General features: G+C 43.9%; 1 protein-coding gene and 1 non-coding gene across 6 annotated transcripts in view; one reads left to right on the forward strand and one right to left on the reverse strand.

Annotated features, from left to right (window-relative positions):
* LOC117857234 (probable RNA-dependent RNA polymerase 3) overlaps nucleotides 1-23,988 on the reverse strand; it is a 50,229-nt gene extending 26,241 nt beyond the window's left edge. The window contains exons 1-14 of the mRNA XM_072293918.1: nucleotides 23,475-23,988; nucleotides 22,411-22,994; nucleotides 22,077-22,197; nucleotides 21,369-21,452; nucleotides 20,236-20,425; nucleotides 18,937-19,120; nucleotides 18,542-18,629; nucleotides 18,323-18,466; nucleotides 17,956-17,997; nucleotides 17,782-17,853; nucleotides 17,306-17,412; nucleotides 16,722-16,870; nucleotides 16,352-16,577; nucleotides 15,302-15,527 (exon numbers count right to left, since the gene is read on the reverse strand). Of these exons, the coding sequence (XP_072150019.1) occupies nucleotides 15,302-15,527; nucleotides 16,352-16,577; nucleotides 16,722-16,870; nucleotides 17,306-17,412; nucleotides 17,782-17,853; nucleotides 17,956-17,997; nucleotides 18,323-18,466; nucleotides 18,542-18,629; nucleotides 18,937-19,120; nucleotides 20,236-20,425; nucleotides 21,369-21,452; nucleotides 22,077-22,197; nucleotides 22,411-22,679 (1,902 nt within the window). The 5' untranslated portion in view covers nucleotides 22,680-22,994; nucleotides 23,475-23,988. The remainder of the gene's footprint in view (nucleotides 1-15,301; nucleotides 15,528-16,351; nucleotides 16,578-16,721; nucleotides 16,871-17,305; nucleotides 17,413-17,781; nucleotides 17,854-17,955; nucleotides 17,998-18,322; nucleotides 18,467-18,541; nucleotides 18,630-18,936; nucleotides 19,121-20,235; nucleotides 20,426-21,368; nucleotides 21,453-22,076; nucleotides 22,198-22,410; nucleotides 22,995-23,474) is intronic.
* On the forward strand, nucleotides 8,313-12,575 carry LOC117857235 (uncharacterized). Of its 5 annotated transcripts, none has more exons than XR_011898292.1 (3): nucleotides 8,484-9,910; nucleotides 10,981-11,558; nucleotides 12,178-12,575. It is a non-coding gene; the product is annotated as an uncharacterized protein (transcript). The 5 variants fall into 5 exon arrangements; XR_011898293.1 differs by having other exon boundaries at nucleotides 10,981-11,236; nucleotides 11,399-12,575; XR_011898294.1 differs by having other exon boundaries at nucleotides 8,485-8,798; nucleotides 8,899-9,910; nucleotides 10,981-12,575.
* Nucleotides 23,989-27,863: the final 3,875 nt, after the last annotated feature.

A 27,863-nucleotide genomic window follows, 5' to 3' on the forward strand; every position in this document is an offset into this window, starting at 1 on the left:
CCGGTGCTAGAAGATTCCTCGTAGATTAAGGCCACCTTGCCTCCACAGGCTCTTGCGCTCGTAGGGATAGCCGCGATGCTAGAAGAATCATCATAGGAGGGTTCATCAATTACCTCATCTTGCAGCTACTGATCCAGTGGAGTACGCAGTGGAACTCGTAGCGAGTGATGGGTGATGAGTGCCGCGGTCTTCATCCCGCTCTGAAAGGTGGTGGAGGTGCGGCCGTAGAGTAGATAGGCTTCGCAAGGCTGGCAAAAGAGCAGCCTTGGTTCCCTCTAGGCACGTCTTGCCGGATTTGGCGTTGTCGTTGTCCTTGTGATGGCGGTAATGGAGTACCTGGACGTGCCTTGGGTAGGATTGCTAGGCGTGACTGCGTTTTGCGCAGCTTCCTTGCGTGTAGGCCCTTCCTGTGGTCGGCAGACCTGAGTGGCCTTGTGATATAGTAAAATCCTGAGGCTTAAATGCAGCCCGCCAGTAGGCAATTGCTTGTAGTCTTTGTTGAGCCGAGTCCTCGTACTCGTATGTAACTTGATGTACTCTTGTTTCAGTAAAGATTGATATGAAGAGTTTGTATCAGGGCAAGTGTCCTTGTTGTATTGATAGCGCGTTGAAGCGAACACCCCTTGAAGTCGGTACTCGAGTAGTCGTCCCGAGTAGTTGCCTTGAAGTGAGTACTCGAGCGCTGCTATGGGTAATAGCGACAAAGGTGTTCTATATTCCAGGAGTTTGGCACCTGTTCTCCTGAAAGCTCTTGGAGCCTGTAAGATCCGAGTCCTGTAACCTTTGATACGATGTAAGGACCTTCCCACGGTGAATTGAGTTTATGCAATCCTGACGTGTCTTGGATACATTTAAGGATCATATCGCCCGAGTTGAAAGATCTTTCCTTGACGTTGCGATCGTGATAACGCCTTAAACCGTCAAGGTATCTGGCAGATTGCACTGGTGTTGCGCATCTTGTTTCTTCCAAACTGTCGATATCCGTTCGCCACGTTTCTATTGCAAGCTCCTCGTCGTATTGTTCAACGGATGGTGATTGCCACATGATGTCGGCGGGTAGTATGGCTTCTAAGACATATACCAGAAAGTAAGGTGATAGTCCCGTAGTTTTGCACGGTTGGGTACGTAGGCCCCATAAGGCATTGGGTAACTCTTTGAGTCATCGGCCGCCTTTGGTGTTGCCAACGTCATGTAGTCAATTCTTCAGAGCATCGAGTATCATGCCATTAGCACGCTCGACTTGACCGTTGGCTCGCGGATGAGCAACCGAGACATAGCGGACGTCGATGCCGCTGTTCTCGCAATATTCCCAGAAGTCATGATTGTTGAAGTTTGACCCGAGATCTGTGATAATCCTGTTGGGAAAACCATAGCGATGTACGATTTCATCCAAGAAGTCGAGAACTCGGTCTGCCTTTGGTCAAGTGACTGGTTTGACCTCGATCCACTTGGTGAACTTGTCAATTGCCACGAGTACTCTGTTGAATCCTCCTGGCGCAGTTGGTAACGGGCCAATCATGTCGAGCCCCCAGCAGGCAAATGGCCATGTTGGAGGTATTGTGACTAGCTTGTAAGCTAGCACATGTTGCTGTTTTGTGAAGAATTGACAACCTTTGCATCTCTGGACTAGTTGCTTGGCGTCGGCCAGAGCCATTGGCCAGTAGAACCCTGCTCTGAAAGCCTTGCCGACTAGAGTCCTCGAAGAGGCGTGGTTGCCACAGATTCCTTTGTGAATTTCGTCTAGGATTTCTTGGCCATCTTCTCTAGTGATGCACTTCATGAGTACTCCAGATGATGCACCTTTCCTGTAAAGCTTATCTCCGAGTAGAATGTAATTCTTTACTCGTCGGGAGATTTGCACAGCTTGATTCTTGTCGGATGGTAGCTGGTGATCTTTGATGTAGTCGATGAAGGGTATCCGCCAATCGATTTCTATCATCATGATCTCTTGGGAGGCGTCAGTAGTCGGGACTACTGGCGATGTGACCTGTTCAGGTATGGATGGCTTGCGTAGTTTGTGTACGAAAATTTCTACTGGAACTTCTGCACGAGTTGAGCCCATTTTGGATAAGACGTCGGCGGCAACGTTGTTGTCGCGGACGATGTGATGGAACTCCAAGCCGGAGAATTTGTTTTCCAACTTATGGACTTCTTTGCAATAAGCGTCCATGATGTCCTTGTTTCGGTCCCACTCGTCATTGACCTGGTTTATGACAACTAGGGAGTCGCCGTACACCAGTAGTCGTTTGATACCGAGGGAGATTGCAAGGCGAAGGCCATGTAGCAGTACTCCGTACTCGGCTTCGTTATTGGATGCTTCCCAGAATATCTGCAGTACGTACTTGAGTTGGTCCCCCTTGAGGGAGATGAGTAAGACGCCTGCGCCGGCCCCTTCAAGTTTGAGGGATCCGTCAAAGTACATTACCCACTGCTCTGGTCGTTCGACTGGAGTAGGAACTTGATTTTCGGTCCACTCGGCTATGAAGTCGACCAAAGCCTAAGACTTGATGGCTGTCCTTGGCTTGAAGCTCAAAGTAAGAGCTCCGAGTTCGACTGCCCATTTGGAGATTCTACCCGTGGCATCTCTGTTATGGAGAATTTCGCCAAGCGGGAAGTCGGAGATGACTGTGATGTTGTGCTCTTCGAAGTAATGGCGCAGCTTCCGGGAGGTGAGAAGAATAGCATATAATAGCTTTTGTATCGGTGAATACCGAGTTTTGGAGTCCGAGAGTACTTCACTGACGAAGTAGACAGGTCGTTGGACCTTATAAGCGTGGCCCAGTTCAGACCGTTCGACTACTATTGCCGTGCTGACGACATGAGTAGTAGCAGAGATGTATAGGAGCAAATCCTCGTTCGGCGAGGGAGCGGTGAGTACAAGAGGCTTTGACAGAAAGTCTTTGAGTTGTGTGAAAGCCTTGTCTGCCTATTCCGTCCATTTGAACTTGTCCTGGCGTTTGAGAAGCTTGAAGAAGGGTAGACCCCGTTCTCCAAGTCTCGAGATGAACCGGTTGAGAGCGGCCATGCAGCCTGTAAGTTTCTGCACATCCTTAATGCTGGTAGGAGCCTGCATGTTTGTGATGGCAGATATCTTCTCCGGGTTGGCCTCAATGCCGCGATGGCTAATGATGAACCCGAGTAATTTGCCGGAAAGTACTCCGAAGACGCACTTAGAAGGATTGAGTTTCCATCGGAAAGCGTGGAGACTGGTGAAAGTTTCCTCCAAGTCGGCAATGAGTTCCTCCCGGTGTCTTGTTTTGACGACGACGTCGTCAACGTAAGCTTCGACATTGCGATGAAGTTGTTTTTCAAAACACATCTGTATGGCCCTTTGGTAAGTTGCTCCTGCGTTCTTGAGTCCGAAGGACATTGTTTTGTAGCAAAAAGCTCCAAAGGGCGTGATGAATGCTGTTTTGGCCTGGTCTTCCTCTTTGAGGCTTATCTGATGATAGCCGGAGTAGCAATCAAGGAAGCATCGCAAGGCGCACCCAGCGGTGGAGTCGACCACTTGATCTATCCTGGATAACCCAAAAGGGTCTTTCGGGCAGTGTTTGTTGAGGTCGGTGTAGTCGACACACATTCTCCATTCGTTGTTTTACTTACGAACGAGCACAGGATTGGCGAGCCAGTCAGGATGGAAGACTTCCTTGATGAATCCTGCCACGAGTAGCTTAGCTAACTCTTTTTTGATGGCGTCGCGTCTGTCCTGAGCGAACCGGCGTAGTCGTTGCCGTTTTGGAGTAGCTTTGGGATTGACGTTGAGGGAATGCTCGATCAGTTCCTTGGGCACACCTGGCATGTCGGCCGGCTTCCAAGTGAAGATATCGTGGTTAGCCCGAAGGAAACTGACGAGCGCGAATTCCTATTTAGGATCCAGCCCTGTTCCGATTAGGGCTGTCTTGGAGGGATCGCCGGTCTGGAGGTCGAACAATTTGAAGTCTTGCTCGCTGGCGGGTTTCACCTTTGTGGAGCCTGACTTGTTTTCCGGGATCTCGAGTTCAGTTGGATGGAGTTTCTTTGAAGCTGTGAAGACTTGCTGCATGGGACTAGGAGATTGAGTAGTCGCGGCAATTTCCACGACTTCGGTGTCGCACTCGTAGGATCTCCGAAGATCTCCTCGTAGCGTGAGCTCTCCTTTGGGACCTGGCATCTTGAGTACCAGGTAGACATAATGTGGTATGGCCATAAACTTGGCTAGTGCTGGCCGTCCGAGTATAGCATGATAAGAAGTCTCGAAGTCGGCGACCTCGAATCTGATGTACTCGGTGCGGTAATGTTCCTTAGTTCCGAAGGTGACTGGGAGGACAACTTGTCCTAGTGGTATGGCCGCGTTTCCGGGCACAATACCGTAGAAAGGTGAATCCGTTGGAGTAAGAATGTCCGTGATGTCGAGGCACATTTTCCTTAATGTTTTGGCGAAGATAACGTTGAGGCCGCTCCCGCCATCGATGAGTACTTTGGTTAACTTTGAACCTACCACAACTGCATCCAAAACTAGTGGAAAACGGTCGGGTTCTGAAAATTTTGTTCATTGATCCTTTCTGCTGAAAGAAATTGGAACTTCCGACCACTTTAGCGGTGTGGGGTCCATCGGCTCGACGGCCATGATCTCCCTGAGTATGAGTTTGTTGGCTTGCTTGGATGCTGTACCAGGGATGCCACCAAAAATGACGTTGACGGTTTTTGAGGCTGGTTGGAAATCGCCGTCTTCATCTTCGTCGTTGCGGGCTTTGTTTTTACCCTTGTCTCTGTTTTTGGCGTACTCTTCAGGAGTTGGTGGTGCCGGCAAGTCTTGCATGACCCGGCGCATGTTGTAACAGTCCAATGCGGAGTGCTTGCTAGTCGGGTGCCATGGGCACTGTTTTTTGAGTAGCTCCGTGAAGGTTGGTCCGTCGTCATTTCTGCGCTGTCCCTTTTTCCCGGAGCTGGTCATGGCAGCAACAGTGTTGTCGGGCTTCCTTTTGCGATTATGATTACCTGGATAGGAATTCCGAGCATCGTTATGATGATTTTTATCTGTGTCATTATTGTGGGTGTTGTCGCGTCCGCGGTTACGGTGGGAACCAAACCGTTCGCGCTCTTTGTCTTCTTCATCAGCCCACTGTTGGACCATGAGTTTGAGTTCTTTGACATCGGCTGGCCGTCGGCGACCGAAGTCTTGGTATGTTCGTCGATCGTAGAGTCCGTTTTGGAAGCACTCAATGACATCTGTTTCGGAGATGTCCACTATGGTAGCCTTCTTTTCAAAGAACCGTCGCAGGTAGTCGCGAAGGGTCTCGCCCTCTTTTTGCTTAATTTGTTGTAAGTCAATCTTGTTGCCTGGTCTAGCCATGGAGCCAGCAAAGTTGTTGGTAAAAGCCTTTGTCAAGTCTGCCCAAGAGTCGATGGACTTGGGTTTGAGCAACTCGAGCCAAGTCAGTGGTACGGGTTCCATGCATATGGGGAAATGAATGACTTTGGTGTCGTTGTTGCCTCCGGCTGCTTGGACGGCTAGCGAGTAACAGCGGATCCATTGAACTGGATCTTGCTTGCCATCGTACTTGGTAATGCCGGTCGGTTTGAACTTTTTGGGTAATTTTGTTTTCATTACCCGGTTTGTGAAAGCAGGAAAGTGGTTGTAGCTGTCGACTTCACGTTCGCGCCGACTGTTGAGGATTTCTCGTAGGTCGCTGATGTTGGATAACTCGCGGTTCTTCCGAGTAGGGCGAACACTTTTAACCGAGTTGGTGCAGCTGGCTTCACCCACATCCTCTATTGAGTAGGAGCTTTATGCTTGCTTGGACCTTGGCTGTGTTGCTGGGGTTGGTTGACTGCATCATCGTTTCGTGGGGCGACATTTTTATCTGCAGCCCCCCTGCTTCCGTCTGTAATGCGAGGAACGGACGGGATTGGTGATTCTTTGTCAAGCAGCTTGTAAGCTTGCTCCGCGAGTTGTGCGATTAGTCCGTTGCCCCGCTGCACGAGTTGAGCTGTGGCTGGATTATCCTTATCTTGAGGCATCAGAGTTATCAAAATGTTGATTGAAGCGATAGCCGCGAGTGGAGTATTGTGCTCCTGAGCCTGGACTGCGTTGAAAACCCGTTCAAGATTTGTAATAGGGATATTTGTAGCCATCGACTGTCGACGCTCAGCTCGAGAGGCATTGCGCGCCCTTCGTTGGTTGCGCTGTTCGGGAGTTTCATTGTCAGCTGTAGACTCATCGTCAGAGATGTTGTCGACTTGTGCTAGTCGCCTGGGGGTTCTATTCTGGCTAGTACTCGGGTTGTTAACCGGAGTAATAACAAGTATTTCCCTATCCGGGTAGTAGCTTCCGGAACTTGATGTAGCAATCTCTGTGTAGCTTCCTTCGTGGTTGGGTGTAAGTGGAACGCCTTCTTGGTACGACAGGTTGTCTATATGGGTGACGAGACGCGAGTCGTAGTCGCGGTCGAGGAAAGATGGTCGCATTCCCGGCCAGTGGACGAATCTGCCTTGTGGTGTCGATGTTATTACCAACCCTTGGGCTGGGTCAGATAATGGTATTTCCGGTGAGTAAGATGAATCGGAGTCAACGTCCTCGTCATGCCCGAGTTCAACTCGGGTTAGAGCAAGAAAATCTTGGTAGACTTTTGTCGCGTTGCGAAGTCCGTGCGGGAACCACTTTGAAGTCGAGACCGATTTGGATGCTGACTCGGGCTGCCGAATCCGAAGCGAGTCCGACCCTGAGTCCAAGGGTCGGCTGAGCCCGACCCTGTGAGGGAGTAGCTCTGCCTTGCCCGACCCTGAGTGGAAGTCCGCCTCGCCCGACCCTGAGTCCTGGGGTCGGGAGCGCCGGACCCTTTGGAGGAGTAGCTCCGCCTCGCCCGACCCCGAGTTTTTTGGAGGTGGTCTTTTATGCGGTAAGGGTCGTCGAGAATCAAGGAATCAATGGTGACGCAAGGAATAGGATTTAGACAGGTTCGGGCCGCTAGATCGCGTAATACCCTACGTCCTGTGTGTTGGTTTGTATTGATGTATGTTCTGGTCCTGAGGATCGTTGTTTGAGGGGGGTCCCTGCCCGGCCTTATATACACGGGAGGGCAGGGTTACAAGTCTGAGTCCTACTCGGGTACTATTACAGAGTTCTACTCGGTACCAGCCCGAGTAGTTTTCCATAAACATACAAGACTAGTCCGAGTAGGATACGCCCATCCTTGTTCTGATCATGTCCGAGTACATCCCTTAGTGGACCGTCCGAGGCCTACTCGTGGGTCTGGGGAGTAGTCCCGACAGTAAGGTCATTAAGTATCAACATAAGAACAAGGTGACGAAATAACCTCCAAGTTGTTGCATGTCAGGTCACATTCAACATGAACCCAAATATGGCACTCATCACAACAGACTTGGCAAGAAGTTGCCTTGTAGCTTGCAGGTCAGGACAAAGAAAATTCAAGAGGTCATGTGCAACCAAATCTTCTAAGCCCTTACCCAGTTTCCGCCATCTGTGTGGTGCCAAATTTTCTTACATATGCTATAGTATTGTTTCATCGCCATATACAGAGAAGTAAATATTATACACATAAGTCGCAAAAAGGAAGGAAAGCTGTGGAAGTCACGCCTGAAAGATAAGAAATACTCAAAACTGTGCTACGTTCTAAAAATGGTATGGGACTTCTCTTGAGCAATTAACCAAATAGATTGCGAGTGTTCACAGTACATTTGAGAAATACTAAAAACTGAGGATTTTTGGTCTTGAGGGCACAATACAGGGGGCATCGATGTTGCAGAAGCTGCCATTGCATCTCAACTGCATCAATTTTCAATGGTAAGATGGATGGCCCTGCAATAGAAATAACAATGATTACTCATAGAACAAAGTGATTACATGGGCATTTCGTCGAACACTTGGTATAATGATTAACTCACATACCCAAGCGGAAACAACACAGAAGGGAAAGCAGCAAAGCAATCAAGAAGAAGACAAATTGAGCGGAAGGAACTTACCGTGGACTATATACACGACGGACCGCGTTTTTTGATGACGGACCGCGTTTTTTGTCCACTTTGCTTTTTATATATACATGACAACTATTGGTTTTTTCTGTGTACTAGCAAATATGCCCATGCGTTGCAACGGGAGAAAGAAAATTATGGCACAGCGGTAACTCAATAAATATGTACAAAACTCAAATGATAAATTATATTTTATACTTCACATGAATTATTTATAATATATAATTTGAGGTCCACATATACAATGCAGGTGTATGTCAGAGTCAAGAGGTATAAGTGGTGACACCAATATTAGTACATTAGCGATATTGGTTGGTTTACTTTGCTTGCGCTTGTTTTTTTTGAAATCTGGATTTATATTAAATAAATAAAAGTTTTGAATGACTCATGGACTGCTGGGTATGCCGAGCATTAACGAGACTGAACTTTTTTTTAAGACCAAACTTCGTACGCATGGGCCATAGGCCGTTCCAAGCAGAAGCGAGTCCCCTATATCTGTCTATTGCTGCTGCCCCTTCATCGCACAGCTCACATGCGCTCAGGGTCCAGAACCAGGCAACCTCTCGCATCGCTCAGCCTTATCCTCCCAGTCCCAGCGCTCATTCCCTCTGTTGCGTTCATCTCACCCACCTGCATCTCTCTCTGTGTCCCCTATGGCTTGTTGAGCTCGAGTGTGCCTCGTCCTTGCGAGGGAGGCCTCCGGCGATCGCACGAGCTTCTTGACCAAAAGCGTAGCAGCGCGCGAGCCTGCCCATGGCAGCGCACGATGGAGAGGATGCTGGCACCGGTTCCATGGACATGCATGTTCGCCTTAGCTTCAAATCCGGGTCGGTGATGTGGTCCTTTTTTTCTTGATTCCGAAGATTTATGGATTGCTCCGTGGATTCATCTTGTAGATTTGTTCTCTGATTTTTCTTGATGTCGGAGGATGATGGCGTCGATGTCGGAGGACGGCGGGAGGTCGTCGGTGGACATGGGGTGGAGGGCAAAGGTGGAAACCGGCCGCAGGCCCCGGATCCGGACGGAGCGGCGGCGGGATGTCGACGGTGGAGATGGGATGGAGGGCGAAGGTAGGAACTGGCCTCCGGCCTCGGAGCCGGACGGAGCGGCGGCGTCTCGATCCCCCGAGGTAGGGGCCCGGAGCTGGACGGAGCGGTGGCATCTTAATCCCCCGAGGGAGGGGCCGGAGCCGAGGGAGGAGCCCAGAGCCGAACGGAGTGGGGAGAACAAAACTATTGCTCTGTGATTTTCTTTCTGCTTCAAAAGAACATAACATCTGACAAGACTAGATGGATACAGCAGTAAAAGCAGATGCTGGACTACAGTAGTCTTAAATGGGCTGGCCATATGAGTTCATGATGACTTGTATATGCTAGGTTAATGATCTTTTTTTTCTCGAAAAGCTAGGTTAATGACTTTATCAGGAATTGAGCCTAGCTCAACTTCTTCGGGAATGGGGTGACTGATGTGGTTGTGAACCCCAACCACCCGCGTCCGAGTCCTCTGCAACTTGAATTCGGGTTGGGTCTCGGATGACTTTATCAGGGAGAGTTGCTCTCCATTCTATCTTATTTGTTTCTACACAAATGCCTTATTATCATGGTAACATGAAATGTGTTTTTGTTTTACTTTTCCATTAAGTAAGCTTCCTACCAACTTTGTGTGGAATATTGAGCACCGCTTTTTGGTACTTACACTCTATCTCATTGAACAGTGACAACCGCCAAGTTTCAGGAAAGGTTCTTGTCTATAAACATCCTGGGTTACACTTCGGCGATATACATAAGTTGACAGCAACACATATTGATGGTCTGGAGGAAATTGTGGGGGATTCCAAATATGATATATTTTTCCAACCTCTGGATCACGGTCTTTGGCTGATGAAATGGCCAATAGCGATTTTGATGGAGACATGTATTGGGTCTCATGGAACTCACAGGTTGCTTTTGTTTCAAACAATTTACCATTTATAGTGAACTGTTCATGCATCTTTTTACATAGCAATTGACTGGGGTTTTAGAAAACACCATGAAATTAGTTTCACACGGTCCCAACTATAGAAGGAGTGCTATAATCAACCCATATCTCTTGATCCTTCTTGCTGACTTACATTAGCCAATTCACAGTTTAATGATAAATCTCCAATTCCCCATGTTGTAACTTCCCTTCTGTTACTTCAAGCATCTTGAACTTTAATACTACATGAATGTGCACTTTTCATTAGGAAAACCTTTATGTTTGAAAAGCTGGATCCAAGTCGGATTCCCGCATTGTTACCTCAAAGATCAAGTGACTAAGCAACTTCCAAGTTGTTGAGCTTTAGAACCTTGTTACTCCATGCTGTCCTCAATTGTCTGTGGTGGGTGGCTGCTGAGGAGATGCAATGGCTGAGGCCCCACGATGGTGGGGGCTAAGAAGTAGGTGAACAGGGACCCATGAGTAGAAGAGAGATGAGAGAAGCAGCAACAGTAGTATCTCACTGTTGAGATCCTCTGCCCTGCTTTTGTCTCCAAAGCTTTTACACTGCTAGAGTCCACTTGCTACTCGCCCACTCACCTCGATATCTGTCATTACCTCCTCAGCCACGGCAGGTAGCAAAGTGCAGGGAGGGAGAATAGAGCGGTGCCAAAGCTCATTTGACCACTAATATGTGGGACCTGCTTGCATCTGTCCATAGACAAAGGGATGTCAAGGAGCCTTATTTTCTGCAACAAGTTCCTCTGAACCTTGAGATTAAGAAAAAAAAGAAGGAATTATAAAAGAATAGCCTTCTTTAACTTGCCAAGTGAGTGAAACTAGAGTGCTCTGGGGAATCTTGAGTTTTATAGTTTGTTCATTGCACAGTCCATTGCTTTTTGTTAGTTTAACTAGTTTATAATAGATTTTCTTCTGCAATTTATTTTGGAGCACTCATTTAGCGTCAGTATGTTTTGATATGACAATGCATTCGGATGTGTTCTTTCTCTCTGTGCAGAATTGTTACTATGATTGCAAAATTTACCTTTTCAGTTACTGAAGCACTTCGAACCTGGTAAACCATGGGAGCATAGAAACCCACCAAAAAAATACTAAACAGAAGAAGCCTCAGGATTATGATGGATCTAAGCTGGAAAGCTTGTTGGTCTCTGAGTTTTTGAGGGCTAGATTCTCGCCAAGGTATTAACGTATGAGGCTAGTTACTGCTGTACCCTATAGTTCTGTTGGCATTTTTATTTGCCACTAGGCTGGAGGTCTGTGAGTTTTTGAGGGCTAGATTCTCGCCAAGGTATTAACGTATGAGGCTAGTTACTGCTGTACCCTATAGTTCTGTTGGCGTTTTTATTTGCCACTAGGCTGGAGGTCGTCTTAACATCAAAGTGTTTACTAATGCATTCTAATGAAGAACATGATTTTCTATTCTAATTAACAACTTTTTTTTGCCCTTCAGTTATGTGCTAGGTACATCTGCAAATTGTTGGTTGACACTCATGGATCGGCTGTTGACACCTGGAGTTTCTCAGAGTGAAAAGGATTTAATAAAGATCAATATGCTTGAGTTGGTTGACATTTACTATTGGGCCTTGAATGCCCCGAAGAATGGGAATAAGGTTGTTTCCAATCATGGGCTTATATGTTTCTATAGATCAGCTATAGTTGTTTTAAACTTTCCGTATGCTACTAGTAATTGGTATGTGGTTAATCATCCAAAATGGTATACCAAAATCCTATGCTGGCATTTCTTAGTGATAGGACTCTGAGTAATATCCAAAATTCTGGATGCTTAGAACCTTCTGTTCTTCTAAAAATAACAACACGCAGTAAATTTTTGAAACAGTGAATAGGCTGAACTTGGTTCCACCTGTTACTGACTGACTATTATCAACAAGTTCTTATGAATTTATTTGTATGAACAATCTTGACCGTGTCCTAATCCAAAAAATTCAAGATATTGCCAGTATGAGCATTCTATATTCAATCTCATATATTCCAAGTTTCATGCCCAGTCTAACCCGGACCATATAAGCTTTATAAGGAAGCCACCCTAGGTCTAAAAATCCTTAACCTCGAGAAGTCGTCCAAGCGCGAGGTCAACCTTAGCCTCACGTCGCTACCAAAAACCCACTCTCGAAGCTGGAGGACGACCAATGAGCATCTAACACTGATAAAACTTACCCTTGACCGCTCGAAGCTAACCCCGAGCAGTGAGTTGTTTATTGTCTCTTGCAGGGTTGAGCAAGCTAAGGGTTAGGGCACGAGGCTAATATCTCTTCGGTACGAGGCTGAGAAGGTTTGGTGGACCGAAGTTAAGCTGGATTCGGGTGCGAGGTCAAAGGCGTGAAGGTGTAGAAAACGTGAAGCCATGGTTCGCGGGTCCGTCTGAGAGCGTGATTCACAGGACTGTCTGGAGGCGTGAAGAGCGTGACTCGACGGAGGAGACCAAGTCGCACAAGTTATCTCCAAAAGACCTTTATGTATAGCATATTCTTGGAATGTAGTGTTTGAGTAAAGTAATTGAGGAATGTAAAGTGCCCTCCAAGACACTATAAAAGGAGAGCTCTACCCCGATGTAAAGATGCACATTTATCTTGAAACTAAAATACAAGCGATACTCTAATTCAGTTGCATTCGAGCCTTTTAAAGATTCGTTTCCCAACAGAGTGTATTCCATGAGCAAGCAAAAAGTAGCAACTTACTGATTGGAGGAGCAGTTTCAGACTGTTGTGATTTCGCTTGATCATAGATCTCAACCAGCAATGATGTTGAATGGTAGGAAGGTTCCCGTTCCAAGAAGTGTGGGTACTTCTTGACCATCAGTTACTGAGGAATTATGATCTGTTTTGAAGATAGATGGATTAAATACCTCTATTTGCCAAGATACAAGTTTTCTGTAACTTATTCTCAAATTAAACAATCTAAGGCTGGCATCCAAGCATAATGTTAGTCAACTGGATCCATAATGTTGAAGAATACTTTGCAATGCCAACATAACATGGTATCCAACCACAGTTTTCAAAAAAACATGGTATCCAACTTGGAGCATAAGGATCATCTTTTTTATCAAATCACTATGGCCACGATTTTATACTAATGTCCTTCAAGTTTTACATGGGAAAATACTTGGGGAGGCACAAATTAAAACACAAAATGCATATAAAATTTGCTCATTTTCGACTGGGCATGAAACTTGGAATATATGAGATTGAAGATAGAATGCTCATATTGGCAATATCTTGAATTTTCTGGATTAGGACACGGTCAAGATTGTTCATACAAATAAATTCATAAGAACTTGTTGATAATAGTCAGTCAGTAACAGGTGGAACCAAGTTCAGCCTATTCACTGTTTCAAAAATTTACTGCGTGTTGTTATTTTTAGAAGAACAGAAGGTTCTAAGCATCCAGAATTTTGGATATTACTCAGAGTCCTATCACTAAGAAATGCCAGCATAGGATTTTGGTATACCATTTTTGATGATTAACCACATACCAATTACTGGTAGCATACGGAAAGTTTAAAACAACTATGGCTGATCTATAGAAACATATAAGCTCATGATTGGAAACAACCTTATTCCCATTCTTCGGGGCATCCAAGGCCCAATAGTAAATGTCAACCAACTCAAGCATATTGATCTTTATTAAATCCTTTTCACTCTGAGAAACTCCAGGTGTCAATAGCCGATCCATGAGTGTCAACCAACAATTTGCAGATGTACCTAGCACATAACTGAAGGGCAAAAAAAAGTTGTTAATTAGAATAGAAAATCATGTTCTTCATTAGAATGCATTAGTAAACACTTTGATGTTAAGACGACCTCCAGCCTAGTGGCAAATAAAAACGCCAACAGAACTATAGGGTACAGCAGTAACTAGCCTCATACGTTAATACCTTGGTGAGAATCTAGCCCTCAAAAACTCACAGACCTCCAGCCTAGTGGCAAATAAAAACGCCAACAGAACTATAGGGTACAGCAGTAACTAGCCTCATACGTTAATACCTTGGCGAGAATCTAGCCCTCAAAAACTCAGACCTCCAGCCTAGTGGCAAATAAAAACGCCAACAGAACTATAGGGTACAGCAGTAACTAGCCTCATACGTTAATACCTTGGCGAGAATCTAGCCCTAAAAAACTCACAGACCAACAAGCTTTCCAGCTCAGATCCATCATAATCCTGAGGCTTCTTCTGTTTAGTATTTTTTTGGTGGGTTTCTATGCTCCCATGGTTTACCAGGTTCGAAGTGCTTCAGTAACTGAAAAGGTAAATTTTGCAATCATAGTAACAATTCTGCACAGAGAGAAAGAACACATCCGAATGCATTGGCATATCAAAACATACTGATGCTAAATGAGTGCTCCAAAATAAATTGCAGAAGAAAATATATTATAGACTAGTTAAACTAACAAAAAACAATGGACTGTGCAATGAACAAACTATAAAACTCAAGATTTCCCAGAGCACTCTAGTTTCACTCACTTAGCAAGTTAAAGAAGGCTATTCTTTTATAATTCCTTCTTTTTTTCTTAATCTCAAGGTTCAGAGGAACTTGTTGCAGAAAATAAGGCTCCTTGACATCCCTTTGTCTATGGACAGATGCAAGCAGGTCCCACATATTAGTGGTCAAATCAGCTTTGGCACCGCTCTGTTCTCTCTCCCTGCACTTTGCTACCTGCCGTGGCTGAGGAGGTAATGACAGATATCGAGGTGAGTGGGCGAGTAGCAAGTGGACTCTAGCAGTGTAAAAGCTTTGGAGACAAAAGCAGGGCAGAGGATCTCAACAGTGAGATACTACTGTTGCTGCTTCTCTCATCTCTCTTCTACTCATGGGTCCCTGTTCACCTACTTCTTAGCCCCCACCATCGTGGGGCCTCAGCCATTGCATCTCCTCAGCAGCACATCATCTGTTCTCTCCGCTCAACATGCCACCCACCGCAAACAATTGAGGACAGCATGGAGTAACAAGGTTCTAAAGCTCAACAACTTGGAAGTTGCTTAGTCACTTGATCTTTGAGGTAACAATGCGGGAATCCGACTTGGATCCAGCTTTTCAAACATAAAGGTTTTCCTAATGAAAAGTGCACATTCATGTAGTATTAAAGTTCAAGATGCTTGAAGTAACAGAAGGGAAGTTACAACATGGGGAATTGGAGATTTATCATTAAACTGTGAATTGGCTAATGTAAGTCAGCAAGAAGGATCAAGAGATATGGGTTGATTATAGCACTCCTTCTATAGTTGGGGCCGTGTGAAACTAATTTCATGGTGTTTTCTAAAACCCCAGTCAATTGCTATGTAAAAAGATGCATGAACAGTTCACTATAAATGGTAAATTGTTTGAAACAAAAGCAACCTGTGAGTTCCATGAGACCCAATACATGTCTCCATCAAAATCGCTATTGGCCATTTCATCAGCCAAAGACCGTGATCCAGAGGTTGGAAAAAATATATCATATTTGGAATCCCCCACAATTTCCTCCAGACCATCAATATGTGTTGCTGTCAACTTATGTATATCGCCGAAGTGTAACCCAGGATGTTTATAGACAAGAACCTTTCCTGAAACTTGGCGGTTGTCACTGTTCAATGAGATAGAGTGTAAGTACCAAAAAGCGGTGCTCAATATTCCACACAAAGTTGCTAGGAAGCTTACTTAATGGAAAAGTAAAACAAAAACACATTTCATGTTACCATGATAATAAGGCATTTGTGTAGAAACAAATAAGACAGAATGGAGAGCAACTCTCCCTGATAAAGTCATCCGAGACCCAACCCGAATTCAAGTTGCAGAGGACTCGGACGCGGGTGGTTGGGGTTCACAACCACATCAGTCACCCCATTCCCGAAGAAGTTGAGCTAGGCTCAATTCCTGATAAAGTCATTAACCTAGCTTTTCGAGAAAAAAAGATCATTAACCTAGCATATACAAGTCATCATGAACTCATATGGCCAGCCCATTTAAGACTACTGTAGTCCAGCATCTGCTTTTACTGCTGTATCCATCTAGTCTTGTCAGATGTTATGTTCTTTTGAAGCAGAAAGAAAATCACAGAGCAATAGTTACGTTCTCTAAAAATGATACGAAGCAAAAAAAAATGTGTTCCTTACAATATCCATGCAAGAAAATGTAGAACCCTCTAGTCATAGGTTTCATTACAATTCAACCTTAGGGCATTAATGAAGTTTCTGATGCAATTGGGAAGTCAGAGGCAATTAATTTGTTTTCGTATTTCTACTAAAATAAAATTGTAAAACATGACCCAACCCATAGAAAGTAAGAAACCCAAGCATTATAAATATTGCTAAACTATTCAATTCTTATATCTGAAAATAATCAAGGAGCATCAGAAAAACATGTACCAAAGCAAATTCAAACGATATGGTGGATATTCCTGCCACTTACTGTATCACACGAACTTGGTCTGGTTTCAGGGCCCCTGTGGGATCAGTTGTGCCCATTAGATAATAACAATCATCAATCGGTATCTTTCCCTGTCGGAAACCTTTTCTTTCTTCTTTGGTCATTATATCTAGCTGGAATTGCAAAAGTGCCTCATCCTCTGGCTGAATTCCAGCAAGGATCATTCGTCCAGACATTAAATCATCCATGTCAGCATGGTTTAATGCAACTGCAAAAGGTATCAAGTTAATGAAAAATTGAAAAGAAAATAGCCAAGGGTCAAATGTTACTAGCTGAATGATTGAACTATGTTATTAAGAATAGCAAATAGCTGGAGAGCGACAACCGAACATTCATAGAATCCCAAACCGACCTTCCAGCGAGTCCCCAGCTTTATTAAGAACCTTATTGGCATCTTCTATTGCCTTCCCTAGAAGCTCCATAGAATACTCAGCTGGAACGCCTCCATAATGAAGCAGTGCGATTAAGAACCTCGATGTATATGCCTTTCTAGGCCGGTTGCTGAAATGATGCAATAAAAGTAAGTGCTGTTGATGTGTTTACCAAAAAGGAAAGGAATCCAATATCTGTATAAAACCATAAATTGATGATAGAATGAGTGGAGTTGCTTTGAAATCTTTTGGATTAGTTGGAACTTCGAATTAGATCTAACGTTCTAGATCAAAATCCTTCCTATGCAAATAGCATCTGAGGAAGATGGCTCCAACATTTTACCATTTAAAAATAAAGACATGTTTGCTGATAATCAGTGACCAAGCATGCACCTTAACCTTAGCTCTTCGGTAAACTTGCTTTATGCTACAAAGTATTTGGAGAAATGGACAGAACATTTCATTTGATGAGAATGTGTATTCAAAGATTTTGCAGAGAAGTGCAGAGTAAAATGGAAAAGGTAACTGCTCATTCCTAGCAAACATATGTAGTTCTTTATCATACCTTGTAGTATCTACTTCGAACGAGTTAAATGACTGCCCGCCTGATGAATTGGAATCAGCATTTATCTTTATCATTGATGGTCTAATATGAATGGTTTTATCAGGAAGCTGCAACATAGAAAAAATGAACTTTTACTGATTCTGCACAAAGGATTGAGTTGAGAGAATTGGCAGCAACAAATTCAGCAGAAATTTTATGGTTGTAAAGGATAACATGCTTTCAAACAGTAAACAGAATTTAAAAATGAATTTTGTGGGTATCATTTAATTGAATATTCCAATATGGTCAATAACACCACAATCCAGTCATAATATACTGTCAAGATAGAGGTATCACATTAACACAAAAGATATCAGCAGAACTGATAAATAAGCAAGATCTAACTAAGATAAGCCTCAAAGCAACCACTTTATAAATCTGCTAAACCAAGACAAGCCTGCTAAATTGGTCCAACCATGCAAATTGATAAAACATACCCTTTTATCAGCTAGAACGGTTCCCTTTACTGCATTTCCATTATAGAACATACAGAACTGTATTAGAAGAGGCTAGAGTAAAGAAAAACAAAGAGAAGAAATAAGAATTCATTAGTTAAATCGTAGAGCACTTTAGAAATAACAGGTCATTCTATTTTACAGTTCAGGGAATACATATGAGATGAGATATCGATGCTTCTCAGAATCCACTGTATCCTGTGAGGGCATAACCAAAGTTAATAATGAGTACACAAGACTGATGATACAACAATGGTAGATTCAGGAAGGTCAGTGTTAACTAGAGATATAGCATACATAAGTGTAGGTGATAAATTGCATTAGGGTACAATATTTAAAGTAATGCCCTTCCTTATAATGGATTAATAGGGAAAAAAGCAACTAAACTGAGCAAAACAAATAGTACTAGAACACAACCAATCTTCATACTAAGTGACACAAGAAGAGTGGGTAGCAAATTGATGAACATTTATGGAATGGTGGACAGGTGAAGAGGAGGGAGGGAGAGGGGGGAGGAGGGCACCTGCAGCTCATGTCCCTTCAAAAAGTTTCCCTTGAAGACACTGACTGGGCATTTTATAGCTAAATCAAATGATATTAGGCCGGTCCCGTCAGTGTGTATTAAGGGCTTCCCATCATCATCAGGAACGATGTTTCCATGTTCATCCTGAAACATTCTGCCCAAAATAAATAATATATTCAAGAAGCCAGCCTTGAAACATCAGAGGAAAGAAATGCATACCTTGCAGGGTTTGTCTTCAATTATGATAACATTAATCTCCGAGAAGTTAACATCTAATGTGACAGTTTTGGATAATATCAACGCAAACCTGTATCATTCCCACAAAAGAGCACATAAATTTTAATAAAAACATTGGAGAATGGGGTATTGGTGACAGCCATAAACTAGGACAGAAGGATGTCCAGCATCATAACATTCAACATGAAGTAAAATGGAGAGACTTTAAAATAGAAAAGAAGGTTTTCTCACTTGCACAAATGTTAAAGGTATCACCAAATCTAATCAAACTTCATGTTTTCATTGCAAATCACTGATCTCCTATAATATATTCCTAACAGTATTCATCAATTACCATTTTGCTTGGTAATATACCAAGTGTAAATAAGAAAGTTAACCTGGCCAGATATTTTGACACAGTGGGAGCATTGTGTATGTCCATAAAGCGCCTACGAGCTTGATCGATTGTGCAACCAGACTCGATGTGAACAAAATAGCACCTAAAAGAAGGTCTGAATTTCTTGTTTTTCGCTTTATTTTTTTCCTCCTTTTGTTTCTCCTCCTTCCCTCCATCTTTGTAAACTGGTAAAAGGACAGACAAGTAAGTCAAGACAACTCATACAGCAGAATCAATGTGCAGCTACTTAACATGAGACACCAGTTCTAAAACAAACTTAACACTCACTGTACACAAAGACATAGAAACATGGTAACTAGTCCACTGCAATCTCATTATCTAAGTAGGTATGTGGCTTCTTCGAAAACTTCAAATCATCAGCACAGAAATATATTTTTCCCTGGAAACAGTACAGGATTTTTCTTACAAGAAAACAGGAACATGCCAGAATTCATTTCTTAGAATAATTTACAATAAAAAGGAGCATGCCACACGGCACATGAGACCATCTTTGTGCAGAATCGTCACGAATGCACTTGGCACCAGCACAATTCCAGCAAGGCGGCTGACGGCACATGGAATGGGAGGCCATGTTTAAGAAAGGTGGTAGAACAATGGCCAGCAGGTTAACTGGGACCTAGTGGGTGAAAATACTACTACTTGTGCGCAGGGACACAAAAAAACTATAAAGGGACATATAAATGAAAGGAAGATGAGGGCTTTTGTAAAATTGTTGTATCACATCCTCTTGAGCCACTGTAGTGTCCATATCAGTGTGAAATAAATGAATTGGTGCATTGCTAACCTAAAATGAACCACTTAGAAAGTTTAGTGATGGGGTAGGGACATGTAAACCAAAGGAAGTTGGAGGGTTTTTGTAAAATTGTTGCATCACGTCCAGTGCATTGGTAATCTCAGATGAATCGCTTAGAAACCTATTTGTGCATTCAATATAAGTCCAGCGACCTCCAGCACAGTTTACTCTTTAGGCAATACTAAAAAGTGGTCAATGAACAGTGATTCTAACTTATTGTGGCATGTCATTATTGTCAGAGAAGAGAAGGGAAGCCGGAGTTACTGCTGTGTATTGTAACTGTAGTAGTATATTCTTTACTGAACCCATTTTGCCCCTCATGCATGCAGCATACCATATTTCAGAATAACTCATTTCTGAAAGCTGCGAACTGAATTCAGCACGCTTTCATGGCAGTGGTGCATTAAATGTGTCCAACAAAAATTAAGTAGCTTTTATTCAAACTGGAACTAAATAAATTATGCATCCCCTGAAAAACAAACTTACTGAAAAAGCGGTAGAGATGCAGACCCAAAAGGATACCATCTTCAGCAACCTGGCAGTAATACATGCAGTAGATACCAAAGTTGCCTGCACTATTCGTAAGCCCAGGTATATCAGCGAACTTCACAATAAGAACATTGTCATCACCAACAATTTTTTGCAGATGAGTTCTTGTATTGTCAATATATGGTCCCTGTCCCAATCAAACAATATAAAGTCATAAACAATATTGATATTGAAATTTATTGCTCAACATGAAAATTAGAGTAAGTCAGCTCCAATGGGTTGTAGAATTAAAAAGAAATAGCCAACAAAAAACAACAAAACCTTTTAATCTCAAGCAAGTTAGGGTAGGCTAGAGATGAAACCCAACATTAGCCAGCAACAAAAGATATTTTTTTCAAAAAAAAGGAATGATAAAAATCATTCTACCGACTCATCTGATCACAACAAACAAGGATTAAGCTTTTTTCTCAACAGCGCTGAGCAAGATGGTACGCATAAAAGCAAAAGTGAACCTACAATAGAATATCTCATCACGATTATGTTCCAACATTCAATCAATGGACGAGAAATGATATTTAAAGATGACCCTCCAATCCCTTTTGCAATGCACTGATGACTGTTAAGGATGAGCCAAAGAGATGTTATATGACAACAACAATCTAATGACAGACGATTCCATAAATTTTGAAAAATCACATAAGTCAGTACTGTGTACACCAGTCCGCACTTCCGGGCAGATATGGATGCAGTTTTGGTGCAATGCTCCCCTTTATGAAAGGCGCAAAATGTACAGTTCTAGAAAGACATATTTGAAGAAAAACAAATCAAGAATGAAGTATGCGATGCCAATTTAACCTGCAAAATATCAAATTACTAAATTCAAGTGTTGTATCGGCATTGCAAACCAAAGCAGGACAAGTAGTACATGAAGTGAGCAGGAATAGTTCATGGGGAACTGCTCCTTTCTACAACTGATTTGACAGTGAATTTATGTACCAAGTCTGAATTTTGGCCTTTCTGGAACAGTCCATCTATCTTGCACTTTCACAAAACGGGCTTCTCGCACCCCATAGGCCCCAATCAAATCTCCAAACAGAAGTTCAAACCTTAAAAATAGGAAACTCGCTAACCTTAAAAATGGTTACTATGGAGTCAGTTCTTTTCTCAACAATGCAGTAGTACAGTCTTGTCTTGCTTGGGTCCCAATCAACGTTCTGCAGGTATCAGTCAGCAGACAGTTCCATGAGATAGCTTTGCTAGCACTCTCTATGAAGGTAAAAATGGGAAAATAACACGTATGATTTGATTTATCCAGATGAAAACCCAGATTAATGCTGATCCTACATGGATCTACCAAGAGAGAGGAGATGCACAAATAACGCTTACAAGTTACGAGTGGGAACATCCGTATTGCAAGAACATTTATGATCACATTCCATGAAATGAAGAAAGTTTTGCTGATCTCTCTTGTTCCCCTATAAGACAACCTAAAACCGATGGGGATTTTCTAGAAGAAACCAAGATAACATTCTCTTATAAAATTATTGGAGATCTAGTATGGCATAACTGTGCCTGTGGTAGTAATAGTAATAATGTCTGGTGCTATTTTTGTTTCTCAGTAAATTAATCAAATAGATGAGGACTATTATGTACACACGCAACACCATTTCATCAACAAACATGTCATACACATGTCTATATAGTTCCAGATGAAAATAGATGAATCTGATAATCTGTAAGCAACTACGAAGTTGCTATTTACGTGTAGCAGTTGCCATCATCAGGTAAAATGATAGAAATAATCTGGTAATGTAACCAAAGTTTCAGGGTGATATAACCTTTCTTCTATCTGATGCTGGTAGAGACTCATGTTCAAATCTGTTCCAGATTTCTGACTCGAAGCAATCCATGGGCAGAGACTTCAAATACCTTATGTAGTTTACATCCTCTATCTTCTTGCTACAGGAACATAAAGAGGTGCAATGGATTAGAGGCTAACAAAGACAGCACAAAAATAGATCACACATTTTCAAAAACTAATAAAAAGTAGATAGTCTTTTGGTCTATTGTATTCCATTGGACATAGGGGTTAATCAAATAATCCCTTATTTACTGACGTTAGTACCATTACTTGTTCCGATTAAAAGAACGTAAAATCAAATCAAGACTTACTCTGCAAGGTACACATAAATGAGGAAAACACGAACAAACTCCAACTCCCCCAGTGCTATCATTTGAGGGCTTGGAAAGCTGACACGCTCCCGGGTTGTGGAGCCAGTTCTCGGTGGTGGTGCCTCCGTTGCCATCAAAGCATTCCCAGTAGCAAGAGAAGGTGGTGTTGCCACCCCTACCCTCCCTGACGGGCCATCCATTGGTCGAACACGCCTTGTAATATCCCGAACAGGGCTCAGGGTGTCATCCCGGGCAGTGCCATCGGGCATCTCATACTCGGGTTATCCAGCTTCAGTTCTTCGGCGATTTGCCGCTGGAGAAGCCACTGGTGAGAAAGGAGGCTGATTCTGCAACCCACCAGGAGAGGTCCAACCGGGCGGGCTGCTTTCAACCTCCAGTCCATCCGAGTCTGGAACTGGAATAGTATAAGAATATCTTCTCTGCTCATTCTGCAGTCTGCAAGGCATCTTCTGGACAGAGCTCGCAGGCTTGATTGTTGCCTGGTTTGAAAGACCAAAGGCAATTCCAGCATCAGGGCTCTGAACCTCGTTGTCGTACAGTGACCCCAATAAATACCGAATTGTCTGTATGACAAAAAAAAAAGACTTCACGATCAGGAAGAAGGCAAGCAGTGTAGGGCGTAATACAGGGGGAAAATCACATGTGCGAATTAACCGAAAGATGATTGGACGGAACAGAAAGCTCAAAGCATCCCTCGGCGGGAGTCCCCGAGAATGAGCAACGAAAAGCAGAGTATCAGCTGACAAACAGATAATGCACTTTCCAATAATTGAAGGGACAGCATCATAATATAATGCAGGCTATGAAGCTATCTGATGATCAGTAGGAGAGCCCCTAAATGGAGAATCACTCCCAAAACGGTGCGAGTGAACGGGCAAAATCCCCCAGAACTGCAACCAGAATCCGTCTGAAAATAGCGCTACTTCACTGCAGAAGATACACCGCAACTGAAAGCGAAAGGGACGACCTCGAAGCGAACCAAAAAAAAAAAAAAAAAGCGTTGCCGCCACAAAGGGCCGAGAGCGAGCGAGACAGACACGGACCTTGCGAGGCGGCGCTCTCGGCGGTGGGGATCCCGGCGGCGTTGTGCTCCATGGCCTCCCTCTCCACCATGCGCATGATGTAGGCGGACAGTGTGAGAACCGCCCAATTTGATCTCGAATTAAGTGAATTGATGGTCAGAGTGTTAAACTTGTTTTGCAATTTGGGTCGTGACAGACAGCCTCCGCACGCCGTGCCGATTCTCCCAGATCCTCCGGAGCGCCCGCGACGCCGCGGCCTCGCCGAGCCCCGCGAGCCTGGCGCGCGCCTGCGGGTCCGCGGCCTGCCCCACCTCCGCCTCGAGCCGCGCGAGCTCCGCGGACACCGCCGCCGGGAGGACCGGCGGCCCCAGCGCCCGCGGCGGCGTCGGCTGGTCGTCGTAGCACGGCGAGGGCTGCTGCATTGCAGGTGCAGCCGGTCTCCGGGTGGGCGTAGAGTCTAGGGTTTAGAGCATGCGCCCTCCGCCGGCGGTGGCGAGAGGGAAGAGTGGGCTGTGTCGCGGCGAGAGGGGAGGGAGCGAGTTTGGCTTTCACCACCAACTCCCAATTTTAGCAGTATAAAAAAGAAGATTCCTCATCACATCAAACTTGCGGTATCTTAGTACTAAATATAGATGAAATTAAAAACTAATTGTACAGTTTTGTTGTACTTTGCGAGACAAATCTTTTAAGCCTAATTAGTCAATGTTTAGATAATAATTCACATATACAAATGAAATGCCACAGTGTGCTACAGCACTGTAACACTAATTTGTCACTTCCAAATTTTGGCAACTAAACAAGATCTTGCTTGGAAAGCCTCCGGCTGTGAGTGGGGAAGCGAGGAGCGGCGCTCTCCGGTTGCGATCAAATACGAACGCGAGAGTACAAGTGTGCGCGGGGCCCGCGTGGCAGTGGGAGCCGGAGATGAGATGAGATGAGACGAGCCGTTGGGTGGGTACTTAAGGACCGTTGGACGGGTGGGGGGAGCCGCCTGCCGCGCTCCAGTGCTACAGGACGCGTGGCGCGGTTTGGGAAGGCTTTGGAATGCGCGGCGGCGGGGCCTGGGTAACGACAGAGGATAATTCAGACTCGCTACTGCTCCAGTGCTCAGGTTCCTTCCTGCGTCATCGTCATCGATCGAGCTCTTCCTCTTCCTATTGCCCAGTAGCCGTGTATGTGACACCCTAATTTTTTTCACCTTTTGCAATTTAATAAAATTAATTATAACTTTCTAGAATTTGTTTGAGTTCGTTTAAGACTTTAAGGTTTCTATGTGAATTTATTATGCATTATAATCTTTTCTAAATTAACTTAATGAACTTTAAGTTGAAGTGTGTTGTATTCATGCTGGTTGCATTTGTTAAACCTTGAGCGCAAAATGATTTTAAAATATGTTTATACGACTGTTAGGTTCTCTGATAATTCTTCCAAATTTTTCTGGATTAATTCTTCTTTTTACTAGAGCTAAATCTATTTATTAGAAGGCTCTATAATCCTTTTCACAAGCTCCAAGAGTATTTTTCGTGACTTAATTGATTTATCTAAATTTTTCTAGATTTATCTTTACACGAGAAATATTTCTAAAAAAGAGAATTTCTCTGTCCTATCAGGAACCTCCGCGTGCGCGCCACGCGGGCGCGGGTCCACGCGCCTATAAAAAGGCGCCGCCCGAGATCCTGCTGCACCGCACGCCGCCGCCGCCGCCGTCCTCGCCTGGCCACGCCGCGCCCCCGCTTGCGCGCCCGTCGCCATCAGCGCCGCCGGCCGCGCCTTTGCCCCTAGCCCCGTGCGTCTGCCGCCTGCGCGCCGCCACCGCCTGGAGCCCCGCGTAACCGAGCCGAGGACGCCCCGCCGGTCCCCGCCGCCGCCGCCGCCGCGTGGAGCCCGAGCCGGCTGCACCATCCGCCGTCGAATTTCCGGCCGGAATCCATCCGCCCCGCCGCCAGTGAGCCACCCCCAAGAGCCCCTCGACCACCTTCCCATTCTGCGCCACCCCGCCGTGGTCCTAGACTGCCGGAGCCCCATCTGCCTTGGTCAAAGCTCTCCGAGCTTTTGCAAAATAAACCCTCAGCGTTTTGCAGTTAGGGCCCCGGACTCATCTGTAATAATTTGTCAATTCTATGTGTCTTGGATGATTTGCAGAAGAACCTCCTTGATCTTTTATACGCCTTCAACCTAGTCCAAACCGAGCCCTTCTCCGGATCTAACCGTGACCTTGGATCTAATTGCGAGCACTGTTTTACGTGCGTTGAAGCTCTTTCTTGAGTTAATTGCATCCGAGTCTCTGAAATCTTGCTTATCTCGTAACTTCTTCGTTTTAGCTCCGGTTTAAGTGATTCTCGCGCTCACACATCCTTGCAACGTGTACGATAGATAAACAAGTTGTGTTGTTTTAGCAAATGTATTTGTTTGCTTTGTTTAGTTGCTTTGGAATTTGGATGATCATGTAACAGTAGAAGAAGCGCAGTTCGAGAAGCGTGGTTCGAGGAATTTCAAGAAGGGGTGTTTGATCCTAAGCTAAAGTTTAGTTCGCGTCACATCGAATATTCGGAGGCTAATTAGGAGGACTAAATATGAGTTTATTATAAAACTAATTACACAGATGGAGGCTAAACGACGAGATGAATCTATTAAGCCTAATTAATCCATCATTAGCAAATGGTTACTGTAGCAACACATTGTCAAATCATGGATTAATTAGTCTTAATAGATTCGTCTCGCCGTTTAGCCTCCATCTGTGCAATGGGTTTTGTAAATAGTCTATGTTTAATACTCCTAATTAGTATCTAAACATTCGATGTGACAGGGGTTAAAGTTTAGCCTGGGGATCCAAACACCCCCGAAGACTTCAAAGACTCTGAATAGTATTAGGACTTTAAGGAAGTCAAGATGTGTCCTTGATCATATTTTATCCTATACACCATTTATATGTGATGATGAAATATATGATATGCACGTTTGAGTCTTAATTTGATGGTCCTAAGGATTTATCTAGGTTCCAATATTATTCCTTGTAAACCTGGGTTTACCTTATTGTTGGGTAGCCATGCTAGTTGCTATACTTGTTTATGGTGGGAACTAATGAACAATGATGAATCTGATTTATCTCACATGCTTTAACTGGAACATGGGATGACCACCCAGGAAAACAGTACAACCATAAGACGAACAGGATCTGATCTTGACTAATTAATTAGAGACTCTAGTTTCTGGTGGTCTTACTGAAAGGGCAAGAGGGGGCCTTGTGATGGGGTATAGCTCGGCTCCTTTGAGTGGTATTCTCTTTGTTGATACTCACCTTAGGGGAAGGTTACACACACAACTGTCGAAACCTTAGTGAACCACTACCTACTACAGAATATTTGTAAAGGCCTCGTAGCGTCCTTGTACAGTCACATCTCGGGAGTGTGATAAGTGTCTAGTTTTGTACAGCATAGTTGGGTCTAAAGTTCTTCTAAACTTTTACGCGACTTATGGTGAAAGTGTACAACCTCTGCAGAGTGTAAAACTGATATATCAGCCGTGCTCAGGATCAAGAGCGTCATGAACCCTCGCATGATAATTGAACTTGAAGAACAATAAACATGTATTTTATTTCTGTTCATGATATATCCTTGCTCTCATGCTTAATTGGGTGGTATAAACTTACATTTTAGTAAATAGTTTGATAATAAAATTTGACCAACTTTAAAATGCTTAAATGCAGTAAACCTATTTCTTGACCTAGCCTTACACTACATATTTTCTAATTGTACTTATGCTTGCTATATCTGTTGTTCAGTACAAAACAACTCTGTTGGAGACTTTGAAAAATTGCTAGGTGTACGTTTTCCCCCGATCAACTGCATGTGGAGTTATTAGAGATCCACTGCTTATATTGAAGATTTTTATCTCAGCTTCTGATTATGTAATCTATGTAACTCTCTCTTTACATTTTAACACCGTATTTGATATTTACTGAAGTCATCGTACACATGAAACTTGATCATGATACACATATGGTAGTCATCTTCTTTTGATTTTCAAACTGGGTGTGACACGCTACCGGGCCTGATAACGGCACAGAGGCTTTGTTTTCTTTTCTTTTTCTTTTTGCATAATTCTGTAGTTAACTGTTGGCATTTTCGTACTAGCTAGGAGTAATCATGGCATTTTCTTGCACGGAGTAGTTCATTCCACTCTCGATGGATGCTGCAGGCTGCAGCCAGTGTACAAAGATCCCATTGTTGGTCCAGCGCCATTGCAGTGGTAAGTGGGGATCATAAAGCTGTTTGGATGCGGGGTACTAAACTTTAGAAGGGGTCACATCGGATGTTCGGACGCTAATTAAGAGGATTAAACGTGAGCTAATTATAAAACTAACTGCAGAACCCCTATACTAATTCGCGAGACGAATCTATTAAGCCTAAT

This window comes from Setaria viridis, chromosome 5 (genome assembly GCF_005286985.2).
Source record: "Setaria viridis chromosome 5, Setaria_viridis_v4.0, whole genome shotgun sequence".
Lineage (NCBI taxonomy): Eukaryota > Viridiplantae > Streptophyta > Magnoliopsida > Poales > Poaceae > Setaria > Setaria viridis.